We start from the raw sequence: 27,891 nt of genomic DNA on the forward strand, positions 1-27,891 counted from the left end.
CTCCACAAACGCCCTCGAGCAGAGGCAGAGGATTTTTAAATCTTCCTCCAGGTCTTCGATGAACAGGACCATTTCCGCCACGAGGCTCCACTTCCCGCACAGCATCTCGCCGCGGTTCCCGCAGAGCTCGGCCTCGGGGACCCTTCCGAGCTCGGGCCCCCAGCCGTACGGCTGCGTGCCCGCCCCGGGGCTCGTGCAGGGGCTACCCCAGCGGAAGTGGAGAGGCGAGCTTGGGTGAGAAAGGGAAGGTTCAGGCCCTCCCGCCAGTGGCGTTTGGGGATGTGTGTGCCTGGGAGGAAGGGTCGGTTTTGCGGCTAATGCCGAGGTCTCGGCGGGGGAAAGAGGGCCTCGTAAGGGAGGGTCGCTCCCCCTCCCCCTCCCCCCGAAGAGTCGCTCGGCTAGAGCTCGCGCTCAGACCGCGGCGTGGAAAGGACGCAGCCCCGTGGATCGCGGCGACAGCAGCGGCGGAGATCGGCGCGCGCGCGCGCGTACCTACCTCCAAACCGGAAGTGGCTCTCCGACCCGAGGACGCTGGAGAGGGAAGAGGAGGGGAAGGTGTTCCACCGAACGCAGTCCACGTTGGAGACTCTACTCGTGTTCCTAATTAGCGAGCTTGGAAAACTGCTCGCTTAGCTCTGCGGCTTGCACGGCCAGACTGCCTGAAGGGCGTACCGGATGGCTGAGGTAAAGGAGAGGAACACTTGCCCCGTCTTCCCCCATTTCTTTCTTTATTGGAAGATGAGGGAGAGGATAGGACCGGCTCCTTTATGGGTTTGGAGCCGTCCTCTTCCCTTTCCCCTCCCCCTCGGGCCAAGTTGTTTATCCTGGCGGTGGCGGGGAGAGGCTCTTCCTGTTTTAAGGCCGTGGGGGAAGGGCAGGAGGCCTCCTGCTTCCTGTCTCGAGGTCTGAGGAGCGCCGGAACTCTTCCTATTCGGGCCGGTGGCCTGGGAATGGGGGTTTTGTGTTGGATGGCCTCTCCTTCCAGTCTCCTCGTCACGGGACCTGGGTTGTTTAACTAATTTGGGCCGCCCCCACCACAATCAATAAGTTAATCAATATTCACTAAGCACCTACTATGTTCCCCGTGCTAGGGACTAGAGATGTAAAAAAGAAGCTAAAAAGGGAGTGGGTACTTGTCATCCTATCCTCACCGTGATTAATCAAAAAAAAACAACAAAAAAAAAACCCAACCCCAAAACGTTTTTGCTTTGTCTTCAATATTATGCAACATACTGGACTTTTATTACAATTCTGAACCCAAAGGACTTAGTACTTTTAAAAAGTTATTAAGCGCCTATTATGTGCTTCGTGCTAAGCACTGAGGATACAAAAAGGGGAAAACAACCCCTGACAGGAAGGGGCTTACAATCTGACGGGAAGAGAAAGTCCAAACAAGACAAGGGAATAAATAAGAGATAATGAACAGAGGGAATGAAGTAGAATTAAGATTGTTGGGAGAAGACTTTCTGTATAAAGTGAGATTATAGTTGGTAGTTAGAGAGTTCCAGGCAAGAGAGACAACCAGAGAAAATACCATGAGGTGGGAGATGGATTGTCTTGTTCTTCAGTGACTTCTATTCTGATTCTGAGACATTCCTTACTTGTAATGTGGTACAGCCTGTTCATTTCTCTTTCTCACCATGAGCCTCATGTGAGGAAATATTGTTATATATTAGGAGCATGTAATGTTCTATGTCTTGCAGCCATACAGCAACATCCCTAGATTGACATCTAACTCCTGGGGAGTTCTATGTAAAAACGGAACAATCAACAAGACAATTAAGACAATAGAAGAAATATAGTGTTATAGGTTAATTAGAAAGTAATTAAGGATTCATAGGACGTTAGAGCAAGAAGAGGTCTTAGAATGAATAAAGCACTTATTAAGTGCTTGCTATGTGTAAAGGGAGATAGTTGGGTGGCTTAGTGAATAGAGGGCTGAGCCCAGTCAGGAAAATTCAGTTTTTGGAATTCAAGTCTGGCCTCAGACACTACTTGTTTGACCTTGGTCAAGTCACTTAACACTGTTTGCTGAGTTTCCTCATCTGTAAAATGAACTGGCTGGAAAAAAAATGACAAACCACTCTCTAGTATCTATGTCAAGAAAACCAAGAAGTTATATGTGACTGAAAAACAACAATGTACAAAGTACTGTGGGATACATATTGAAAAGTAAGACAGTCCCTGCTTAGGAGCTCACCTTCTAAAAGGAGAGACAACAGTTAGGGAATGTTTCCACTTTAACTCAGGTGGAAAAATCTCATTGTCCTTAGGGTTGTAGCAGCAAAGCAGAGTTTGAGACTACTTTGTGATGTTTCTTCTTGAAATTTGGACTAAATTCTCTATGTAGATTCAGTTGTTCTCTACTTAGTTCCCAGATACTTCTTTTATATTGCTTTTTCCTGCTACTTGGAAGGCTTTACTTCTACCCATTGTTCTTTTATTTGTATTCTGTCCATGGATAATGAAGTGTTGAAAGCAATTTTAACTGGAGTACCTGGGCAGGCCTTGATTCTTTGATTCATGAATGAATGAATCATTCCTTAATTCATCAGGCTTTCTCTATTCCAGATCTTATTAGGTGCTTTTTCATTTATGAAATCAGTAAGTATACAATACTTTATTCTGCATCAGATATGTACTATATTAAGAAGTTTGTACCCTGAAATCAAGTGACACAAAGAATTGATATTAAAGATTCTTAGAGCATCGAATATCTAGGATGCCATTGTGACAATATAGTTAAAGCAAGAAAAATTATATAATCTCCTTAATAAAATTCATAGCTACTCAGACGAGTGCCCCAGATATCTACACAATAAAAAACAAGTAAACATATAAGACTCTGATAAAGCATTACCTCTCAACAGTCTTTCATGATTTCCCCAGCTTCAAAAGTTACTTTGCATTTATTTTATATATAACATGCATACTTTTGGACATGTTATACATATCCCTTTTAACTTCCCTATAACCTCCTTGTGGGATGGCCCTATTTTTCTTTTGTCTTTATAGCCCCAACACTTAGAATAAAGTGAATAACATTCAAAAAGCAAATTTTAAAGAGGTTTAAAAATCAAACAATGGAATTTGAATTTTTTTTCCCCTGAAGCAATTGGGTTTAAGTGACTTGCCCAAGGTCACACAGCTAGGAAGTGTTAAGTGTCTGAGGCCAAATTTGAACCCAGGTCCTCCTGAGTTTGGGGCTGGTGCTCTATCCATTGCTCCACCTAGCTGCCTGGAATTTGTATTTTAAATCTAATAGGGAGCCACTGGACTTCTTCATAGGAAAATGGCATATGCTAGCTAAATCTTTAATAGGTTCTGGCATAGGTTCTACTATCTTTAGTTCCTGATACTGATGAAAAAAGTAAAATTATTTGATTAGTACTTAAGGAGACTAAATCATTGTCAATCAAAACTATTTGATTAGTACTAAAGGAGACTAAATCATTGTCAAGCAAAACTATTTGATTATTACTTAAGGAGACTAAATCATTGTTAAAAAAATACAATGTTTCCCCTTTTTTTCTTTTTAGGTACAAGAACCATAAATTGCTGTGACTATGAAGAGAATGCCTCATTTTATCGTTTTTACTTAGAGAAAAATGATAGAGAAAAATCACACTTGTTCTGAAGGGCAGGATTCTGTGCCCTATATAATTTGTCTGGTTCACCTATTGGAAGGATGGATTGATGTTCAACAATTAGAGGATTATTTAAATTTTGTTAACTATCTTCTGTGGGTATTTACTCCACTAATAGTCTTGATACTCCCTTACTTTACCATTTTTCTTCTTTATCTTACTATTATTTTCTTACATATTTACAAGAGGAAGAATGTATTAAAGGAAGCCTATTCCCATAATTTATGGGATGGTGCAAGAAAAACTGTAGCAACAGTATGGGATGGACATGCAGCAGTATGGCATGGTAAGCAAAATTATTTTTTTGTGTTTTTCTGTACTTGTATTGGGCTATAATTGCATTTCATTGATTAGGAAAATACTTTTAAATTTGATGGATAAGATTTTTAATTTTTTCTTTCATTTGTTTCATGTATTTTGCAAATTTGTGTTTCTCAAAGAATAATTTTCTTTGTTATTGTATCTTTTAAAAAAATTGAACATAGTTTTTGATACAAGCAAGATGAAAAGGCAATACTTTAGATATCAGAATTGCCTAAAAATATGAAAATGTAGTTATTGGAGAATGCTTTGACAATGTTATTTTTATTTTTTACTTTATATTTGAAAGAAATTTAACTTTTCCCCTGAATGCGTCTTTTAAATAAAGGTATTGTTAAATAAATAAATACTATATTTTAATATCAGCATTTCAATTACATTCAATTCAAGGCACATCCCAATCTTTCTTTATATGAAGCTTTATACGGAAACAAAACATATTGATGAATCGGTTATATAGTCTTATTTTCAGTCAATCAGTTATCAAAGTCAGGTAATAATGTAGACTTTTACCTTATGATTGCTGATTTTGCTCAGTTTATGTCACAGGACCTATCATTAGTGAATTTTAATTTTGCTCATCTAATTTCATCACCTCTGCTTAGCCAATTGCTCCTTATTGTTTATAGATTTTTGTTGTTATTATCAACCTTTGCAAAAATCCAAAGAATTGAAAAATTGTAAATTTATACTTTCTATCCTTTAAACTAGGAAATTGTATGCATCTTTCACAAAGAATATTAGATGAAGCATAGATTTTGAAATGGCATTACTAGCATATGTGATTGAAATATAAGGCTGCTTCTATTTGCACTCAGTGAGGTGTCATTGTCATGACTAGGAATGTCCCAGACAGTTATGATGTGGATCAGTTTCCTTTTTTGGAAGTCTAATCCAGGTTTAGTTTTCAAAGCCAAACAAACCCATTGGTCACCGGTGACATTAAAAAAAAAAAATTGATTGTTGAGGAGATAGGGATAGGACTATAGCACTTTCAGAAGTAATTGTAAGATTACAATTTCCACAAAGTTTAATTCCTTAGATCATGGCTTTTGGAGATGAGATGGAGATAAGGCTGATGATCTGAAGGTGAGTAAGGACAATAGTCTTTGCCAGGGCTTTTGGAATTAGAATCTTGGACTATATTCTTTAGATTCTAAAGGCGGGGTATTGGTCAAGATAGTGCCTGGGGTTTGATTTGCCTGACACATACTACCTCCTATCTCTTCCTCTGAATGCCTTGCTGCTTCAGCTCATATTTGCAAGGTAGACTCTTTTATAATATTATACTCCCTTTCAATGATGTTTAGTTGCCCATTATTATTATATAGCCCACTGTGGGTAGATCATAAAAAATTTTAAGTAAATGTTTTATAAATACATTTTGTTAAAAGTTAAAATAATGCTTCTTACCAGTTTTCCACATTTGTTTTTAATATTGTAATGTGGAGAAGAATGATTCAATTATTTATGCATATTGTATCATAAAATTTGGACCATAATTGATGCTTTTCTAAAAAATGCTCCATAGAGCTCTGTCCAAAAGAAGCAAATTAGTTAAAATTCATTGTTGTTCTGTGCTCATTATATGTATATAATTTTTTGCTTTTTCTTAAGTTTTGTGCAACATAATATGCATCCTACATCTTTAATTATAACTCTGAAACCAAAGTATCTATACTATGGCTTTTTTTTTGGGGGGGGGGAGCCCAAGTAATATCTGTGTAATTGAATAGCTTTTTAAAAAGTTTTCCTTGCAGGATCATAGATTTAGATTTGGAAGGGACCTTAGAGTTTGTCAAGTCTCATTTTACAGTTGAGGACACTGAGATACAGAGAAGTTAAATAATTTGGCCAGTATCACTTAGCTTAGACAAGACTCAAACCCAGGTCTTCCTAATGTTGAAGTCAAGCATTTTATCTACTACACCTAGCTGCAACTCAGTTTCTTGGTACAATGTTAAATTTAATTTGAAAGTTATCAATACTAGGCAGTTAATATTCTTAGATGTCTTTGATCAAACTTAAATTCATGTGCATATATATATATATATATACACACACACACACACACACATACATATATACATACATATGTAAAACTAGAGAAAAAAACCTGTTATTCTTATTCAAGATATCTGTGAATTAGTTAAAATTACTACTGTTCTTTATAGACATACTATTTATTAATAAGATTTTAAAAAGATTTTAATACCAGATAATTAGATTCTGTGTGACTTAAAAATGCCTCATTTTGGATAACTTGGGACCCTTTAAAGAATTAAGATATTTGTATTGTTTACTTCACATAGGGCTTTAGTGTCATTATAATAAATGAAGTATATGTAACTTTCAGCCTTTGTCTTTGCTCTGTTTTTTTCTTACAGGTTGAAGGCTATATCTATATAAGTAAGATTTTTGGGGATTTCAGATAGCTTTGTGCGTTTCATGCTTGTAAATTAATTAATTCTAGTTCTGCTATAATGAAAGAAATAAAATGTTCCACAGATAACTGTATTAAGTGACTTGCCTAAAGTTATATAGCTAGTATTAAGTGTGGAATTTGAACTCAGATCCTTTTGACTTTAGAACTGGTTCTATATAATACACATAATGTATACATATATGCTTGCCATCTAATTGCCTGAGGCAATTGGGATTAAGTGACTTGCCTGAGGTTACATAGCTAGTAAGTGTTAAGTGTTTGACAGATAATTGTGGATGAAGAAAGGGAAAACAATGTCAGCCTTAGTTGATCATTTCTTTTCAATGGTGACTTCAGATTACAATTTTTTAAACCATTATTTCTCATATCTCTCTGCTTGATAAGGTAAGATTGCTATTAATTCATATACATTGCCTTTTTCTGAAAATTATACCATTCATTCCAATGCCTCTCTGAAGGGTATTAGTTTCTTCTCTTTTAAACATTTAAAAAAAAAAAAAAAAAGGAAGAGCAAAAAGGTTAAATAAGTGTTCAAGAAAGAGCAAAAAATAGAACCCCAAACTTCCTTTTTTTAATCTCCTATTTTATACTTCTAGATTTGGAATTCACAAAAATAGCATATTTAAGATAGAAAAGAGAATTCATTGTATAGTAATGGCACAAGTTTCTTGATGAACCATTTTTTTTCTTTCATTCTTTGTAGCTTTGGGACATAGCTGAGTTGTTTGACATACTAGACATTTAAAACAAACAAAACAACTCATTCTTTCTCAAAAATATATCCTTTGTTTTAATCTCTACTAAAACCTTTGTAGTCACTCAGCACTCACACTTAGAGTTGTTCTCATGTCTTCACTGTCCCTCAGTGAAAATATTTCAGAGTCCGATTCTTTTTTTTAGCAAAATAACAGTTTGGTCATGTATACTTATTATGTATCTAATTTATATTTTAATATATTTAACATCTACTGGACATCCTTCCATCTGGGGGAGGGGGTGGGGGGAAGGAGGAGAAAAATTGGAACAAGAGGTTTGGCAATTGTCAATGCTGTAAAGTTACCCATACATATAACCTGTAAATAAAAGGCTATTAAAATAAAAATAAAAAAAGATAATAGTTTTAAGTTTGCTAAACACTTTCCAACTGCCTTCTTTGATTCTTACAACCCTACTGTAAGGTGGGTGCCTAGTATCTCCATTTTACAGATGAGGAAATTTAATAACATACAGTGTAATAAGGAGTTTTTTATTGATGTGTGGACTAGTGGGCACTCACATACTTTATCCCACTCTTATGATTCTGTGAATGCATAATGAACTTTGGCTTTGTATAATGGGCTGAAGCTCGAGTTAATGCACTGAGGTCCCAAGCACATGAGACTAAATAGTAATTGGACCATACTTTATTAATATATATGCTTGGAGAAAGAATGGCCCCTGCCCACTCTTTGTGCAAGTCCTGATGTGTTGTATAGGAATTGATGATTTTGGTGGGTGGAGGCAGAGGGCCGGAGAGAGAGAAGTGGAGAGAGACTGCTGGCTGGCTTCTAGATGTAGCTGCACACATTGCTATCGCAATCCCCCCTTCACCTCTGATCCTTCTTCACCCCTACTGAGAATAAAGATTGAAGATTTCCCCTTAACCTGAATTCCTGACTCTGGCTGATTTTAAAATACGCGGTCATCACAGCTTTACTCCAATTTAGCTACAACTTCAGAATGCAGGAAAGCCTGGGAGCCTACAAAAGTAGGCTGGAACTATGGAAAAGAGACTTAAATATCAAAAAGAATTTGAATTTTATGCCAGAGTAAATAGGAAGCCACTAATGCTATCTGAATAGTCACATTTGTGCTTTAGATGTATCAATTTGGCAGGAGTATGGAAGACGTTTTAAAGGATACAGTAGATTCAAGAATACTTGTTCTAAGAGAGTTAGAGTTAAGAGGTAGCAAGGCCTAATATAGGAAAATTGCCCATGAATGGCGAAACTGGAAAGTGGATGTAATAAGATTTGGCAAGTGATTGAATTTAGGGCCAGGTCCATCAGAACTGGTCATCATATAGTATTGTTGAAGTATATAATGATCTCCTGTCCCTGCTTGTTTCACTCAGCATCAGTTTGTGTAAGTCTCTCCAGGCCTTTCTGAAATCATCCTGTTGGTCATTTCTTACTGAACAATAATATTCCATAATATTCACATACCACAATTTATTCAGCCATTCTCCAATTGATGGGCATCCATTCAGTTTCCAGTTTCTGGCCACTACAAAGAGACCTGCCACAAAGATTCGTGCACATACAGATACCTTTCCCTTCTTTATGATCTGTTTGGGATATAAGCTCAGTAGTAACACTGCTGGATCAAAGGGTATGCACAGTTTGATAACTTTTTGAGCATAGTTCCAAATTGCTCTCCAAAATGGTTGGATGTATTCACAATTCCACCAACAATATATTAGTGTCCCTGTTTTCCCACATCCCCTCCAACATTCCATATTATCTTTCCCTGTCATTCTAGCCAGTCTGACAGGAGTGTAGTGGTATCTCAGAGTTGTCTTAATTTGCATTTCTCTGATTAATAATGACTTGGAGCATCTTTTCATATGGCTAGAAATAGTTTCAATTTCTTTGTCCGAGAATTGTCTGTTCATATCCTTTGACCATTTATCAATTGGAGAATGGCTTGATTTCTTATAAATTAGATTCAATTCTCTCTATATTTTGGAAATGAGTCCTTTATCAGAACCTTTGACTAAAAATATTTTCCCAGTTTATTGCTTCCCTTCTAATCTTGTCTGCATTAGTTTTGCTTAAAACTGTTATCATCATTGTTATTATACCTGAAAAATGATGATTCCAGTACCTTCTTAAAGACCTTCAAGGAGGGAACCCACTTTATTTTGAAGCAGTCCATTGAATAGTTGTTTTGTTAGGAATTTTTTCTTTTATCAAGCAAGAGTTTGCCTCTCTACTGTTGTTGCACATGTGCCTTTGAATAGACTTTCTTCAGTGCCTGGAATATGTTTCTTCCTTACCACCATGTTTTAGGGTTCCTAGTTTCCTTTAAGTATTTTCAAGTACCATTTCTTACAACAGACTTTTCTTGATCCTCTAACTTGCTAACCTCACTCCTAAACTATTTATATACTTTTTGCATATATTTTGTGTTTACTTCTCTGAGGACATCTTTGCCCCTATAGAATGTAAGCTTTTTGAGGACAGAGACCATTTTTGTTTTTTTATCTCTAACATATAATACAATATCTGGCACATAATAGGCACTTTCTGAATGCTTGTTGAAGTGCATTATCCCTTCTCATATTTCTTTGTATGTAATGGCACATACACAGAGATTCCTGTTCTAAATTTTAGACATTTTGGTTCTGAAAAGCATATTGATAGGAAAAACAACTTCATGATCCACCTTATCTATTCTTTTGTTCCCTCTTCCCCCTTAAATTGTTTTAGGAAGCTGAAGAAGAAATTTATTGATAAAGTTTATGTCTGATGATGGAAGCTATTGTTTACCCGACTCTCATAGTTTCACATTAACAAGAGAAAAAAAAATTCAACATCTTGAGAGCAGCTACAAGCCTTTTGTCAGGAAGTTAAAGTAAGATTAGTTGAATGATAAAGTGAAATTATAGTTTAGATAGAATTTCTTCTATTATGTCTTCTCATTTTCTCTGTCTCTGAACTTATAGGAAACCTCTACTACGTTGGGCAGGAATTCAAAATGATAGGATATGTTGCTTCTTACCAACTTTCCAATATCTTCATGTGATAAGTCATTGAGATTACAACAAACAAAATTATTCAGGAATAAAGAATATTCTTCATTTATTCTATGTTGGATAGGAAAATCAACCAAACAGTGTTTCAAATCTGCTGGAAGTCCTCGAAGACTAACAATGTTATTATGCATTGCAACACTATTGAAATAAATGGCTTCTTATATAGTTGTACTTAATTTTTGATATATTGCTTGAATAAATAAAATTTTCTCCTTTTTGAAGAACACCTTTAACTATAATAAAACTATTTGTTAAGTCCATAAAATAAGGATTTTAATGTTCATCTGATTAAAAATTTTCATTTTGTATTCCTGGGACTTGAGTATAAGAGATAGACATTTTTTAAACATTAGCAATGATTTGGTAAATAAGATATTTGGTAACTAAGGTATTTTCTGAATTGTCTTAATTTGGCAATTAATTTACATTGATTAATCTTCAGGATGAAATTATGTTAGGGTTGCTGTCATTTCTTTTGTCCCTTTCCCTTTTTCTTTTTTTCAATTACTTGTTTAAATCAGGAATCATTTGTTTTAATTGGATTCCACATCATTCCTCAATCTTTTTTGTTTACTGGGTTTGTTTTTTTAAAAGAAAGATTTTAGCTCCAAGGAGTCAGTGGTTTGACTCCACAAAGACAACTGACTCAGGGAAATCTCTGTATGAATAGCAAGTTTTTTCCTGTATGATAAAATAAAGCCTATTTCATTTTATGTAGTTTTATTTGGTGTTTTCCATGGCTAGAGCCTAACTCAAAATGAAGATTTGAAAAAAAGTCTTTTTAACAGATTTTCTGCATCAAGGATAGTGATATACCACACATGGAGACTGATATCATATGGCACCTAAGAGAACAAAAGACAGGAGAATTAGCCAGATTGGACCAACTTTATTTGGAGAAGATAGTTCTGGATGCAAGACAATTATGAGGATACTGAGGGACTAAAGGTGTCAGGAGGGAAAATTAACAAAGGCATGGAAAAAGATCTGAGACGTTAATTCAGAAAAAAAGGTAACCAGAATATATGAAATCTTTGAGAATCATCTGTGTACAAAACTAAGAGCCTTCTTAAAGGATATATTAGTAGAGAACACAAAGGTTTTCACAAATAATTTACCATCTTGTGTTTAACAGAAAGCTATAGATAATAGAAGATCCCATTGCTAGTTGTGTTTGCCGATTCTAATAATAACATTTGATTCAGTAGACAAGACTTCATCTTATAAGCTCCATCTGCCAAGATCATTCAAGGTTCCTTGGAAAGTATAACAGAAATAACTGCTCAGTGACCTTATAATGATAAAGGAAGCATAAAATATGAACAGATATATTTGTCAAAGATAGTTATTTGGCACTGTGCTAAAGGAAATCCGACACAGTTCAGGTCAAGGAGAAATTCTCAGTGAAGTATTTGGTCCTCCAGATACTCCGGTTTTTAGATGAAATTGTGATGATTGACACAAGTTCTAAAACATTACAATCTCCTAGAAGAGAACTATAATCATTCAAAAGATTTTGGCCTTTCTATCTACATAGAAGACCAAGTAACTCAAGAATCTCTTGCTCAGATTTTAACGTGCATAAATGGATGGATACTCTATGGTATCTATAGTGTTTGCCCAAAAGTATCTATATTTGGAACAAACAGTACAGCTGAACAATGAACTGGGTCCCTTATTGAAAAAGAAGCGAAATGGGCTGTGCTGATTTCAGGAAATTTTAGAACTTTTACTGGCCTTAGGCTTTGCATGAAAGCAAAGGTCCATTACATTTTGCCTGTTAATGACTATATTTTACAGGGACTTTGAATAAATACTGCATGGGAAGGCACATGGTAGGTGTGAAGAGGCCACAACACATAAATGATGAAGAGCTCTTAAGAAGTACCATAGTAAAAGGATGACATAAGATGTCATTCTTATATATTGGCAAAAGAAAATAGATTGGTCACGTGGCAATAAGTAGGAATGACAGATGGACTTCCTGAATGCCCCTTGGGAATCCCCTTCATATCAGGAGAGATCAAGGAAAGCCTCCAGCATGTTGGGAATATTCCCCTCTTCCCCTCTTAATAATAAACTTGGGATGACATGGAGAAGAGTCATACTATATATCTCAAATAGTTTAAAAGATTTTTTAAATGAATTTTAGATTGACAATTTAGTTTATGATTTTCTTAAATAGTGGGATTTTAATTATCCTGATAAATGTTATTGTTAAATTCAGTTAGCTTTTTTTCCCCTAACAGGTTATGAAGTTCATGGGATAGAAAAAATACCAGAAGAAGGACCAGCACTTATTATTTTTTACCATGGAGCCATTCCTATAGATTATTACTATTTTATGGCTAGAATCTTTATCCATACAGGCAGAACCTGCCGAGTAGTAGCTGATCATTTTGTTTTTAAAATCCCAGGTAAATTTTTAATTGTAACTTTAAAATATTGAGTTTCAGAGTGGTACTGATTTAATAATATGTGAATATCATGGTATAATAAAGTTAGCAGGAGAACAATTTAGATTATTTTTTTGCAGGCCCAACTGCATAAAGAAGTAAGTTTTGATAGTTTGGTGCAAAGTTTAAAAACCTATTTTTTTCTCTGTAAAAACCTAGCGTATTTATTGATAAGAGAAAATTTTGTATCTCTGCCAAATTAATATTGCTACATTGAATATTATTTTTGCCTTTGAGTGAAGCTTAACAAATTACATTGAAATAACATGAATTATTCCCAATAATATCACATATAGTACTTTTATAGCAGTTTTTTTTTTTTAAAGAATTGTTAAGTAGGTTAGTTCAAGTTTAATTGTTCTCATTTTACAGACAAGAAAGCAGGTCCAGAGAGTTAAGTGAATCTGAATTGCTCACAATCATAGATACCTGTTGTTCCCTATAGAACTGAACCTATTATGTAGGGAAAGAATAAAACAAATTATATAAAACTGGTCAAAGAAAGCATTGCAATTTCAAAATATTTTGATTCGGCCAGAGTCAGAATAGATTTGCTAGGGTTCTAGGATAGCCAAAAAAATCTTTTTTAGAATGATCATATTTAATATTATTAGACAAGTGAATTTGCATTCTGTTTTATTGAACAGCATTATATGTTTTTATTAGGTTTTTGCAGAAATTACTGATGGAAGGCTTAGGAAGATGTCCTATTTTTATTTGTCTTATTAGCAATAGATCTTTTTGGCTTACCAAAATAATAATATGGAAATCTATGGATTTGACGTTTCTATCATTTTTGTAAAACTGACTTAAAATATTTTTAAGAGAATCCTCATATTTAACACAGTTATTTCCTACCAAAGTATTAAATGATAATAATGGAAAATTTTAATGTGTTTTTAGCTTTGCAAAGAACTTTAAATACTTAATTTCATTTTATCCTTATGGCAACTTTCTGAGGCAGTTTAGGTAATATTATGCTCATTTTGCAGATGTGGTTACTTAGGTTCAGGTTAAGAGGCTTTCCTCTGTTCACACAGCTATCAAGTGTCATAAGCAGCATTTGAATCCAGGAAAACACAATACCTTTTTTTTCCTTTCCTCTAATTATGTTTATTTACTTCTTAACATGATATCTCTCTGATACAATGTAAGCACTTTGTCCAAACTTTTAAATTTATGACTTTGTAAACTCAGCCAGGGATAAGGTGCAGTGGTTAAAGTGCTTGATCTGGAGTTAGGAATTTTGCTGAGCTCAAATATGACCTCAGACACTTAACCACTTGTGTGATCCTTAGCAAGTTGATTAACTGTATCTGCCTCAGTTCTCTCATCTCTAAAATGAGCTGGAAAAGGGAAGATAAACTACTCCATTATCTTTGCCAAGAAAACTGCAAATGCAGTCTTGGAAAGTCAGACAGGATTAAAATAATTGAACCAAAACAAAAATCCTCAGCCTGGTGTAGTTTTCTGATTATGCTATAATATGTGTTATATAGTATACTATATATAATTATAATATATAACATATTTTATATGCTGTAATAAATGTTGGTAGAATGGAAGTGTTTTTCTGACTTCAGTGCTAGCTCCTTTTCCCGTTAAACCACACTGTCCCTTAACCTGCATAAAATTTTGTGGACATAAAATGTATTCTAAGCGCTTTGTAATTCCTTACTTAGCTTCCCCACTGCCCCCTCCAGTTTAGAGGCCAAGCATTTTAAAAAATACTTCTATTTTGGGAAACTTATCTGTGTTTTTGACATAGAGTTTATTTCTTTATAGTAGCTGGATATTGACTTATAGAATCTTATCCTATCATAAAGTTTCATGCTGCTGGTTTGGAAATAACATTAAAATTTAGATTGAGTCATTTTCTTTCCCTGAAAATATTCTGTGAAAAAAATGATTTTAAGAGATAATCATTTTCTGTTTCATCAACCTGATAAATTACCTACTCTTGGATTGAGTAATTAATTTGGAATTAAGACATAACATCTCTTTAAATGGTTGTTAAACAAATGATTTTGATCATCATGATGTAAAAATCTTTGCTAAAGAAATTCATTTTATTCTAATCCAAAGGTTCTTGAGATAGATTTTTTCATGTAAAATGAAATAATCTACAATGCAAAATCATTTTTAGGTAGCCAAAATTAAAATGTTCAATATTTTCTACAGTCTTAAAATAAAAAACATCCTACACCCTAAATTAATAATTACAGTATCAAGTTAAATGATGTTGTAAACACATATAAAATATCTAAGTTGCTATGGGTCATATTTATGAATGTAAACTTTTAAAAATATATTTTAACCTTTTCTGAGTAATTCATAAGTTTCTGAATAGGTAAATTTATGAATTTAAATTACTGACATTCTTTGGACAAACAAGAAAAAGATAATGAAACAATCCTTGTTTAGTCATCCCTTATGAAACTGTTATGTAGTTAGAAATGCATTAACTTTCAGTTAATCAAGAAGCATTAAACATTTAATATGTATTAGTTACTGACCTAGGTGCTAATGATAGAGTAACCTTTCCTCTCCCCTCCATGTACAAAATGCAGTAATCCTTGTCCTCAAAGAGTTTTTTCCCTAGGGAGAAAAACACAAATGTGCAGGTGCAAACATGTATGTGTAAAAGCTTATGGAGAATAAATACAAAACAAATATAAGAAATAATAATAGCTAACATTTTTGTATTTACAGCTCTGTGTTTTAAAGTTTTAACCAGATCTAAGATGTGACTGTAGTATACTATTAGAACTTTAAAGGTGGAGAATCGAGACAGCTAGATAGGGCTGTGGATGGAACACTGACTCTGAAGTCAGAAGGACCTGAGTTCAAATTCTGCCTTAGACATTTAATACTTCCTAGCTGTGTGACCCTGGGCAAGTCCCTTAACCTCAGTTGCCTCACCAGGAAAAAAAAAAGAAAAGAAAAACTGGGGAGTTGATACTGACCTAACTGCCTAGATTCTAATGGAATCAAGAATCAAACTAGTGATTTGAAATGTATTATTATTATTGACTTTTTTTAATTGTAGAATAAAATCAGTATCAACACCTGTCAGCAATGGTAGATTTGCTGTTGCTTTCTACTAGCATGGAAACCTTTTTTTCTTCTTTAGATTTGTGTAAGAAAAGACACTTTCAAATTTTTAGTTTATTTTTTTGAAAGCTTCTACCAAGTTTGTACAAGACTCAAGAGCATTGATTGAGGGATGTTAAAAAAATTAGTACAGAATTATAGTAAATCTAATTTTACTTTGTGGGGCTTTTTTGAGAGCTGAAACAAGAAATACTTCTGATTAATTCTCACATTTTGACAGGGTTTAGTCTGTTGCTTGATGTGTTTTGTGCTCTACATGGACCAAGGGAAAAATGTGTTGAAGTACTGAAGAGTGGCCATTTGTTAGCTATTTCACCAGGTGGAGTTCGAGAAGCTCTTCTTAGTGATGAGACCTACAGCATAATTTGGGGAGATCGTAAAGGCTTTGCCCAGGTTGCTATAGATGCAAAAGTGGTGAGTTGTGTTTGCAAAATTTATTACTAAAGTGAAATTGTGTGGATTTTAAATAGTTACTTTTTTTAATGCAATAACTTAAAATTTGTAAAATTGTTATTTTTATAAAAATATGATTTTTATAGATGTGTTGTGAAATTATTTCTTGAAAAGTGAGAAAATCATCTCTTAAACAGTCTGAAAAAAAAAAAAAGTCTGGAAATTTGGCCATTATAAATAATAATGTTTTTTACAGTCCCAAATCTAGCCTTTTCCCTCTAGACAGTAAAATGTTTGTTCTTCACTCTTCTGCAGCATGTTATTTTATTTTGAAGTAGAATTTGTGTGTGTGTGTGTGTGTGTGTGTGTGTGTGTGTGTAGAATTTAAATTGATGGATTCATACTATTTGATACAAAGGGTTTCCAGGAACATCAATTTTCAATCTGCTACCAGAAACAAGCCTGTTCTCTATCCTTGATGGCTGTTTGTGGAGAATTAGAGCATCTTTGAATATATCACTTTTTATTGTAGACAGTTTAAAATGTACACACTTAAGACACAATTTTATGTTAGCATTTGGCCCACAGACAGTAGGTATAACTATCTGAAAAAATACTCCCAAAAGACAAATTCACAATGTATTGCTATTCTTTTAAAAATGTTTGATTATCTAGTACTCTTTAAAAAAAATATTTGTAAATACTTTTAAGATAGCTTGTTTTTATTATTTTGTCTGATTTTACTATATTTTCATAAGGCACACTGATTGGCATAATATGAATTCTTTTCTCCAGTGACCCTATTTACCTATATAAGCAAGAAATCAAATGGTAAACTCTCACATAATTTTTATTTGTGAATAGCAAACAACTAATATTATTAAGGAGAAAAAATATAGATTTTGTAATTTTAGGTATTTTTGAAGGGTTTTTTTTTTTTGTTGTTTTTAGCCTTTTATATTGCCATTAATAGTATTTTCCATTATCCATGTTTTATTTCTTAAGAATCATTTGTTTTATTACAGATTCTTTTCCTTTGGGTTTCCATTCAGTGATTTAATTTCAACTTGTCCAGTAGAAAAAGAACTCTTTGTATATTTAAAATAGTATTGTTAGAATATGGTGCTTGTGAAATCAAGGTTCAGTTTAATTTAGCAAAGAGCTCATGTGAGCAGAAACCTACTATATAGGAACATTTCCTGCAGGAACAGTTAAAGGTTTAAAAAAATGAAATTGATCTTTTTCCACATAAAGTTTATATCCTATTAAATTTAGTCTTATTATGGACCAGTTAGCTTCATATAGAAAGAATCTTGGTTCTATGACCATAAACTTGCACTCCAAATCTGGCTGGCTTTCTTGCCAATAGGAATCTTTGATTATAAGAGAATACAGAATAAAAATGAGTAATTGTCATATGTAACCCATCACTTCTCTTGGAAAAAAGAAAGTAGATGTCTTTTATAATTAATATTTAAGTATATTATACATAAACACATATCTAATATATATGCGCACATATATAGATACATATAGAGGTAACATACATATATGTAACATATGATACCAACAACCATAACATTTATAATAAAATTTAAATCACTAGTCTTTGTTCTCTTTGGTGTTTGTAGGCATATAACATTTGATGGTATCATTGATTTAGTGTTTTAAATGGCATCCTAGTGGCCAGGAAGATTTAGCATAGTTGCCCTAAGTACTTTAATTTGAAATTAGGGAATACATAATGACCAGTTGCCACCTTTCTTATTTAAAAAAAAAAAAAATTCTGTTCACGTTGTGCTGCAGGAAGTTAATTTTTAAATGATTTTTTTGATAAAGTTTTACGTAAATTTGTGAACTTTGAGATGAAAAGAAAAAAAATAGCAGCGTACTTACCCAGAAATTAATGGTGCTTCATATTAGGGTTATTCATCAAGAGAAATAAGAAAAGCTAAAAACCCAGCAGCATTTCAGAGGGAAAACATGCCAATTTTTAAGGTAATTTAACTTTAAGAAAATTGTTTTTTTCTATAGTAGCCAAAAATGATGATAGTCAAGATGGATTTGAATTTTTTTTTTAAGCCAAAGCATTCTTTTTAGTTTTTCAACCATTGAAGTTTTAAGGAAAATGATTTTCTTTAAATAGAAGTATGAATAAAACCTGAAAGAAGGAAATGATGGAGAGTAAATTGTTGAGTATGTTTGAAAAAAGTGAGTCAGCAAGACTGGTTTGGGGAAAAACTTCATTGAACTTCAGAAACATTCCTTTCTGAGTGAAGAAAAAGTTTCTAGAATAATTGATTTACAGAATAGTTTTACTACTTTGGATTAGCATCTTCATAAAGGAATACAATTCTCCCCCCCTCCCCCCCCGCCCCCCAGTCATTATTTTGCTAATTTTCACAATATTGAAAGATAGATAGGTGACAAATATAATTGTGCTTAGGTTACAGATGAGGAAACACAGGCACAGAAGTGAAGGGAACTGTTCACACAGCAAGGTAGGTAGGTGCAACAACAGAGAAGAAAATAGAATTCAGGATTCTATACTCTGCTTAACAGTCTGACTGCTTAACACAGTGAGTTTCTCGATCTCTATAATTTAAGGGACTTTTCTAGATAACTGAGTGAAATCTCTCCTTGACACATGTAACATTACAAATTTCATAGAGGTCCTTTCTTCAGTATGCCTTCTTGATCATGAATTAAGGCAATTAGAGATATTGTTAAAGAATTAACTAGACTTACTTATATTGTAAAATAGTGACTATGGTTGAATAAATGAAGCTTCTAGATTGATCAATTCTATTGATCATTGAAAATTCATTGAAAATAATTGTAGGAATTTTTGATGTGATGTAGATCTTCCCTTCCTAGAAAATTTCTTAGTGGGAAATTTTGTTTTTTGGGGAATAATCTTAAGAAGACTTTGTGTTTGAATGTAAAAGACTTTTTCTAATCAGAATAATTTAATTGAAAATTACAAGACCTTAAATCAAGAAATGTGTATCTGGAATTCTTATTGTTAAAACAAGTTGTAGAAACTATTTTTTTGTGACTTGAATACTCCAAACAAGAATACAGACCTAAAAATCTTTTGCAGATTAATTAAAAAGGCAGGATATTTATTTTCCAACAAGTTGATTCAAAAACTATCTAGTGCACTTACTTTTATAGCTAGAGTGATGATTTAGTCCATCCGTAACCTGTCCTTCAGCTTTATCCTGACCTTTGGAAGTGGCCCTACTAGGTTCAATTCAGGTGTATGTGGCTGAAACATTCTATTATCTTATTGGACTTAATAATTGCATTACTGCAAAGTATAATTTTGCCTCTACCTTTTAAAAAAACATAATTTTGGCTTTTGTTAACATGTTTTTAGTGTTTTAGAGCAATGTTCATTTGACTCTAAAAGACTAAAAAAAGAATTCAGCTATGCAGTCATATGGGGATAATGCACAAAGTCAATAATTTACCACAAATTTTTAGTACTTAGTTTGCTTTTTGATGATTAATAAACATATTTTTGACTGCCCTAACCCAACCATTTTATAAGTAATTTTAACAGCAATCTAGTTGGTCTTCTTGTCTCAGTTTCTTTTTAATCTAAATGTCACCACTGTTCCTCTCCAGAGTCTTTAAAATTAAAGACTACTTTTAATTTGTCACTGTCCTTAAGAGTATACATATATGCACATCTTATTTGCCTAGAAAGATAAATCTGCTATAAACAAAATTATAGAATGTATTTTAAAGATTGTATTGATTATCTGTAATAACCATTAGTTCAGATAACTGTGTTTACTACATCATATAGGAATAGGGAACCTGCTACAAAATTATAATTGATAGGTACTCTAGAGAAAGATCATCTTTGCTGATGTATTAATTAACATTTCTCAACCAATTTTTCTTCATATTTTGTACTTGAGTCACACTACTTATTTATGAGATAATTCATCTATCACTTTATATTTTCATAAATTTTATTATCTAACATACTAAACCATAAATATACAGAAAAATAAAAATCAGTGAATAAGTGTTGTCCAAAACTGATAGAATGAATGTATTAATGGTATTTTTCCTTTTCTAAATGTTATATTGCTATTAGATTTGTATACATTATTTATATATGTTGGCTTAGATTTAAAAATCCTAACCAAAGAAAAGCTTTGCTTATTTCCATAAATTTGATAGATCTTTTCAAGTTCCATTATCTCTCAGATTTATTTAATTTACCACATGGAGAGTTATTTTGTCAAAGTATGACCTGTAATCATTCTGTTCTTGCTTCCTCAGTGAGCATATGGAATTTTGGAGGGTTTTTTGGTCTTCCATGTAAACCAAATTAATTTGCCAATTTCCACTGATTATGATGAGATTAATGAATTGATATTTTGAATGTCAAGAAGCAATTGAAGGATGTCAGCCAAGTTATTAAAATATATTTTGTTTTTTACCACTAGAGGGTAATATTTCTGATTTAGAGTTTTGTTAGTAAACTGAACTTGTATTGTGGAGATTTGTTGTATGATATTTATCTTGTACTAGTTTTTTTTTTCTTTTTTTTTGTAATTACAACATTAAATGCTCCTAAATCCAAAATCAATTCATTGATATCTATTAAACTATTTTAGCATTTTTATTATTTATTGATATTTCTTATTTTCCTTTAGCCCATCATTCCTATGTTTACACAAAATATTCGAGAAGGATTTAGATCACTTGGAGGAACAAGTAAGACGTACATCATATTAATTTTCTCAATTGAATATTTTAAAAGGTATTTTTTACATTTGAAAACTGTTTCACAAACACTAGCAAATTATTATGTTGTATAATACTTGCTTTAAATTTAAATAGTAACTCATGATAGCTATTAATGTTTCTTGAGTTTCCAGATTTGAATAATGGCATCTTATACATGTTAAAGCATATATGTTGTGGGTCCTAAAAATCTCATCTCTAGTTTCTTAGGAAAAAAAAATGTATGTATGTGTGGGCATACATAAGTAGGCACATCTATGTATATATGTGTACCTATATGTTTTTCAGATAGAGATCTATCTATCTATCGTGTAGTTTGTCTTCTCACCTTAACTTAGAGAATTCTAAGTTTCAAACAAGAGCTTTGGCTTACTATTGATTTCATATTTAGCAATTAAGAATTACAATTTCTTAATTGTAAGAATGTAATTTGTTACATACTCCCATTTATTTGGAATATTTAGGAAGCTATTTTGTAAACATTATTTGCTTATTAAATGATATTTGTTTATTTTAAAACAGGTTTATTCAGATGGCTTTATGAAAAATTCCGATACCCATTTGCCCCTATTTATGGAGGTTTTCCAGTCAAATTACGTACATATTTAGGTGATCCTATCCCATATGATCCAATGGTAACAGCAGAAGAACTAGCTGAAAAGGTAATTTATTTCTTTATTTTAAAATCTCAATACATATTTTGTCTTTTATTTTATATTCTTTATATTAGAGAAAAATGTCATAGTTTGTCTGTTCCCATTCTAGATCAATGACTTATGTACAATTTTTAAAAAAATATCACTAAACTGCTTTGAAAAAAATGCATGGGTTAACTCACATTAGTTATTTTTAGCTAAGAACATTTGAAGGAACTGGCTTCCCTGAACAGTATTAGGACACATACCCAATTTGAGAAGCTCTTCCTTATTTTTCTGGTAGCTTATACTGAGGGGAAGGATTGTGCATACATATAATTAGTTAGGAAAGATGAATTCTTAACAATTTGGGGGGATCAGGGAAGTTTTTATAGAGGATATACTACCTAAGCTAAGCCTAAAGGAGATTGAAGGAGTCTGAAAAGTGAAGATCAGGAAGGAAGAGCATTTTAGTCATGGGGGATGAGATGACTTGTATGAATACATGAAAGTAAGATAGTATATTGTGTTTGGGGAATACCTAGCAGTTCAATCTGGCTGGAATGTATAGTTTATAAATGGTATTCTAATTAATAAGGATTATAGATTTAGGTCTACAAGGAGCCTTAAGTTTACTCTCACCCACTACCACCACTACCACTACCACCACCAAAATACCTTTCTTTGGTCAAATGTCAAAAGCTGCAGTGAGGTCAAGAATAATGACTGAAAAGCAATTGGGATCAGCATGTTAAAAAATCTTTGTTAATTTCTGAAATAGCAGTTTTGGTAGAGTGACAATCAAAAAACAAATTTTAAAAATGATGGGAAAGGAACCTCAAATGAAGAAGATTATTTCCAGGAGTTTGATAGTGAATTTGTCAGTGAATTTATCCTATGAGAAGCTCTTTTATCCAGAATTATATCCTTTCCCCTGGAAACTACCTACTCTTTCATTCTTTGTGAAGACCACCCTTTAGAGCATCCTGTATGTTTATTAAAATAAACTTAGAATCAGATAGAGCTGTATTGTAATCCGACTTCTGACATGTAATTGGTTAAGTGACCATGAAAAAACTACTTTCTTTGAGTTTCAGTTTCCTCAAAGTAACATCACTAGGACTACTCCAGATGGGTGTTGGGCTCAAATGCAATTATGTTGTAAAAACAGCTTGAAAAATTGTAGCATATTATTTACATAGCAGTTATTATCATTCTTAGAATCATGGAATCATAAATTTAGAAGTTGAGGTAACTTCATTTAGTATAATACTTTAATTTTGTAGTTAGGGAATCTGAAATCCATAAACATTAATAATGCTTTGTTTGGACTCACTGAGATAAGTGGCAGAGCAAGAAGTCAAAATTAAGATCCTTTGACATCAAATCCAGTATTTTTTCCACTGTAACATACTGCTAACTAAGTCCACTGATTTTGGATTCCTTGGCAGTAATGTGCTAGTGTCACGTGTGTTGTTGTTTTTTTTTTTTTTTTCTTTTGTCACTGTCTTCTAAATACACCTTTATTGCTGTATTGCTGTGTAGCATACACTTATTTGAATTGTCTTACTGTCTTCTAACAAATGTATTCTCTCTTGGGGTGTTAATGAAGTTTATTGTGCTTTTTAATCTTCTTTTTGGCCTATTTATTAAATTTAAGTGAGTCAGAACCAGTAAGAAACAGCTAAAGCATATAATTAAAACAAAACATAATTTGAAATTATTTTCAATTTAATTCAATTTGGCAGTCCGTTATTAACTGCCTAGTTTGTTCAAAAGACTTGAAGTTGGAATGGCAATTAAGAGACCTGAGTTCTTTTTTCTGACTTTGACAATTAACAAAAAATTATTTTAATTGTGTTTTATCAGACTTTCCTAAGCACTGTCAGACAAAATGAAATGGCTCCTCATTTCTAGGAGCTTATATTGAGGGTAGAGACTATGCACACAAATAATTAAAGTAAGGAAGTAATCAACTTTTTTGGCCTTAGCATTGATATATACTAGCTATAAAAGTATAGAAGATTTGTGATCACATTGCTAAAATATTGCCACACTAATGGAAATTGAGAGTCTTTTGATACAGGAAAAAAGTTGAAGCATATATTTTTATTTTTATGAAAACATAATGAGGAGAAGTAACTACCAACATATTAATCAAATAAGTATTTGTATGTTATTTTTTTTTTTTTGAGAAAATTTGTATGTTACTAAAGTAACATGCGCTTGAAAATAGTTTACTTTAAATAATTAAAATTTCACTTGATTACTTGCTTATACTGTTTCAGGTTATTCAAAAAGTAAACAATGATCTAGGCTTGGGCTTAACTATTAAGATTTCAAATAATTACAGTCCAGAGTAATGAATCTTTCCTACAGAAATGACTCTTGCGGGGGTGGAGGGGGGGGGAGAGAAGAGCAATTAACTGGGAAGGCTTATGGCTGAGAAATGAAAGGGAGTATATATAATATGAGATGAATCTATAAAGATTTTTTTGGAATATAATTGTTAGAGAGCCTTTGAAATCAAGCCAAGGAGATTGGATTTGATTCACTAGACTACAGGAAAACTTTATCCCCAGGATATTTAGAAGATTAATCTGACAGCAGCAGGATGAAGGGGTAAGAATTCATGAAAACTAGAATGGTGATAGTTGTAAAGGTGGGAAGGGAAAGAAAAAAATAGGAATGAAAGGTTTTGCAGAAGTAGTATTGCTTCTGTATTGCACTCTGTATTGGAGTGAGCATCTCTCACTTTGTTCCAACCTCATTTTAGCCTTCATTACTTTTCGAGTAACTTTTAGTTGGTCTCTCCACTTCCTGTTTCTCATTCTTCCTGTTTCTCACTCTTCATTCCTCTAGCCTCTTATCAGATTATTGTTATTATTATTATTACTCTTTCATATTTTGCATTTTTGTTTGCTGCTGGGTTGTGGAGGTTTTTAAGGTTTGCAAAACACTTTTTCACAGTGGCCCTATGGAGGAAATTAGTATAAATATCATCATTCCTATTTTTACAAATAAGAAAAGTAAGGTAACAGGAAATTAAATAACTTGCCTAAGGTCTTCTAGAACAAGTGAGAGCTGGGACTAGAGCCCATGTTATCAGCCTCTTTTCTTTTCCTCTTCTTCTTACTGACTTCCAATACCACACCCTAGATTTCAGTCTATCAGCAGATGGCCTCACCTTTTATTTTACTGGGAAAATGAAGACCTCTTCAACTTCACACCCCAAATTTCCTGTACACCTTTATCCATTTTTTTCCCTGAAGTCACTGAAAAGACTGGAGAAGGAAGTGAGCTGAGGCCAAAAAGATGCTGAAGAATATCATGTACAATAGTTGTCCAGACAAACCACTGTCTTGAAGTGGTAGAAAACATGTGAAGATTCATTACTTCAGAATATATATTAGGACTACATAGATAGATTTGGAGTCATCTGTTTGGAAATGGAATTAGAGCCATAAGAGCAAAAAACAGTTCTTGGGGAGAGGATAGGATCCAGTCAATGGAGCAAGAAAGGAATTTTTAGGAGCATGAGGAAGCCCATCAGAGTGAGAAAATAAGCAAGGAGAACAGTGGAAAAAGCATGGCAATTTTATTTTCAAGTTTTATCACTGAAGGGGAGGGGAAAGATGCTATGTAGCTACTATTTCATTTCTTTTTTCATCTCAGTACATTCGTGTTTTTTTCATCTAATCAGCTTAAGTGGCCTAGTGAATACAGAACTAGGTCTGGAGTCAGGAAGACCTGAGTTTAAATCTGGCTTCAGACACTTATTTTGGTAAATCATTTAACCTCTTTCTGTCTCAGTTTCTTCATCTCTCAAATAGAGATAATCATGGCATCTATCTTCTAAAGTTGCTAGGAGGACAAAAGTGAGATATTGTTTATAAGGTACTTTGCCAACCTTAAAATTCTATCTAAATACTAGTGAATTAGCTAGCTAGCTGTAGTAGTAGTAGTAGTAGTAGTAGTAGTAGTAGTAGTAGTAGTAGTAGTAGTAGTAGTAGTAGTAGTTGTAATTGTAGTGGTAGTGGTAGTAATCATCGTTAAAAGTTTCTAATAGTAAATATCTCTCAAAAGTACTCCCTTATTCCTGGTTTTCCTTCCATCCTTTTTACCCCTTAAGTTGGACATCATTTGGGGTCTCTCCTAAGACACATGTTACTCTATTAACCTAAAACCTTTCTTTTGGGAGGCAGTTGCATATAATATATGCTTAATAAATGCTTGTTGGATTTGAAAAAAAAAAATGTGTTTCCAATTTCAAAGGAGTGCCTTGATTAGCTCCCAGGAAATGTTGATGTCTGCTAAATGAAGTTGAACATCAGATACTGACTTTAATCATGAATTATTGGATTGTATTTTAAATATATTGAGTTGTGCCATTCATGTTTTCATGGCTCTCATAGATTTAATATGAAGCAAATGATTTTGGAAGATAATCTGTTTTCTTGTCATATGGTCACATATCTTAATTCACCTTTCTACTACCATAACTTAAGGCATGTCACTCTTAAATTTTCCATTAAGCTGTTTAGAATTAGAGATAATATGTTGAGTCATTCTTATATATTGTAGCTAAAATTTCCATCTCAGTATTGTATCTACAGAGATAATTGTTTAGAGAGTGATATTAAAATTAAAATAATTTGAAGTCTGTTTATGGTTCAAAATGACATTTTTCTTTTCCATTTACTAACTATAGAACATTTAAAAAATTTGTTTCAGATTAATTTTTAAAACCATTTTTTGTAAAAACTTTTAAAAGAAAGTAATTGTTGGGTTTTCTTATGAAGGTAAATATATGATGTATATGAAACAATTATAAGAACAACTTTTTTATTTTCTTAATAGACAAAGAATGCAGTTCAAGAGCTAATAGACAGACACCAAAGAATACCAGGAAACATCATGAGTGCTCTGTTGGAACGTTTTCATAGAAAACAAGAAGTCAACTAGAATTTTAAAAATATATTAATATGGGTTTGAATCCATCATATTATATGCTAAATTTTTAAATTGTTGTAGTTTTTATTGTTTTAAAAATCATGTTAAAAACTATTTTCACAAAACCTATTTGTTAAAAATTGTGTTGTTTTTAATCTTATTTTGCATTGAGAAGTGTTGAGTTCATACTGTAAGTAGCTGATCAGATGACCAATAATTCAGAACATAATAATACTGATTATTTATAAATCTCTAATGAGGCATTGAAAAATACATAGATTAGAATTAGGCTTCTGAGTAATATTGAATTTGATAAAATGAACATTCCTAAGTTATGTGTATAATTTCCACATTTTTATTGCATTCACCTAATTTTGAGAGGCAGTAAAAGTCTTGATCTAAATACAGGTACTGAAGTTATAGACATAATATTTTTTTTTTTATCTCCCTCTGATTCACTATGTGACTTTGGACAAGTCCTTAATTTTTCAGTGCCTCAGCTTTTCCATTTTTAAGATTGGCATAGTCCTTTTTCTATATAAGATAAAGTGAGAAAAAAATGAATTCTTCTGAAGTGCTGTATTTGTGTTCTGTAATTACTGTAGAACATAAAATAAATTAGCTTATTCATTCCTCTGTATTTAACAACTGATCCTTAGTTTAATTATAAATATTTAAAATAATTTCTGTAAGCATAAAATCCAAGTTGCCAATCAAAAACTTTAAAAATACAGTGATGTTCTTTAAATAAATGAAAAAGAAACTGGGAAATCTTAAGCTTTTTCTAAATATTGCCTTTTAGTATTTATTATATTTCTTTTAAAAGTCACAGAAACACACAAGCATATGTTGTGTTATATACTAGGTCAACCCTGTAACAGGGTATTTAATAGCATAATAGTAAAATTACAGTCAGGTGCAACATTTTATAAATTTAGAGGTCTGTTTTAAATAAGTAAAGATAGAGCTAACAATATCTGTCTTTTTGCACAGTTATAGGGCTTGCTCGTTTTTAATATTTAGCAATAAAATGCTTTATAGTTTGAACAGAATATACTTGAATAATCAATGCACTCCAAAAAAAAAAAAAAATCAGCGTTTAGATTTGTGGTCTCCGTAAAAACTTAATTTAAAAAGTATTCAAACAAAAGTATAAAAAATCAAGTGCAGTATCATTTCTTTTAGATGCTAATTGTACTTCCAATTTGTATAGATTTTATATACAAGTCTATATTTATGGCCTATGTATTGTATATAAAAAGAAACCAACTTAAAAATAAAGTTGAAATTCCAACAAGTGTTTCTATTGTGTCATGCTCTTCTTTTTGCACTAGGAATTTGGATAGCTAGGTGATGCAGT

The 27,891-nt window shown here is 32.8% G+C and overlaps 2 protein-coding genes across 8 annotated transcripts in view; one reads left to right on the plus strand and one right to left on the minus strand.

Moving 5' to 3' along the window:
• The window catches only part of TGS1 (trimethylguanosine synthase 1), a 53,670-nt gene extending 53,050 nt beyond the window's left edge, over positions 1-620 (minus strand). For 2 of the 4 annotated variants that reach the window (XR_004230947.1, XM_003759769.4), the window contains exon 1: positions 2-129. Coding sequence is in view for 2 of the 4 variants with exons in the window: in XM_003759769.4 (XP_003759817.1) it covers positions 2-105 (104 nt within the window). In the remaining 2 variants the exon portion in view is untranslated. Of the gene's footprint in view, position 1 lies in introns of all 4 variants that reach the window. The other 2 variants (XM_012541319.3, XM_012541318.3) reach the window with 2 other exon arrangements.
• TMEM68 (transmembrane protein 68) lies at positions 564-27,830 on the plus strand. Of its 4 annotated transcripts, XM_003759771.4 has the most exons (7): positions 564-684; positions 3,540-3,933; positions 12,460-12,627; positions 16,001-16,194; positions 20,853-20,913; positions 21,466-21,605; positions 26,439-27,830. In XM_003759771.4, exons 2-7 carry the CDS (start codon positions 3,609-3,611, stop codon positions 26,541-26,543), a joined length of 993 nt encoding a protein of 330 aa, XP_003759819.1. In that variant the 5' UTR covers positions 564-684; positions 3,540-3,608; the 3' UTR covers positions 26,544-27,830. The 4 variants fall into 4 exon arrangements, with proteins under 4 accessions (XP_003759819.1, XP_012396774.1, XP_012396775.1 ...); XM_012541320.3 differs by lacking the exon at positions 12,460-12,627; XM_012541321.3 differs by lacking the exon at positions 26,439-27,830 and having other exon boundaries at positions 20,853-20,959; positions 21,466-21,585.
• Positions 27,831-27,891: the final 61 nt, after the last annotated feature.

The sequence above is a fragment of the Sarcophilus harrisii genome, chromosome 1 (genome assembly GCF_902635505.1).
Source record: "Sarcophilus harrisii chromosome 1, mSarHar1.11, whole genome shotgun sequence".
Lineage (NCBI taxonomy): Eukaryota > Metazoa > Chordata > Mammalia > Dasyuromorphia > Dasyuridae > Sarcophilus > Sarcophilus harrisii.

Coding starts and splice junctions, on each gene's coding strand:
- TMEM68 (XM_003759771.4), top strand. CDS start 3,609: ATGATAGAGAAAAATCACACTTGTTCTGAAGGGCAGGATTCTGTGCCC. Junction 20,914..21,465: donor TAGATCACTTGGAGGAACAA/GTAAGACGTACA, acceptor ATTTTAAAACAG/GTTTATTCAGATGGCTTTAT. Junction 21,606..26,438: donor CAGAAGAACTAGCTGAAAAG/GTAATTTATTTC, acceptor TTTTCTTAATAG/ACAAAGAATGCAGTTCAAGA.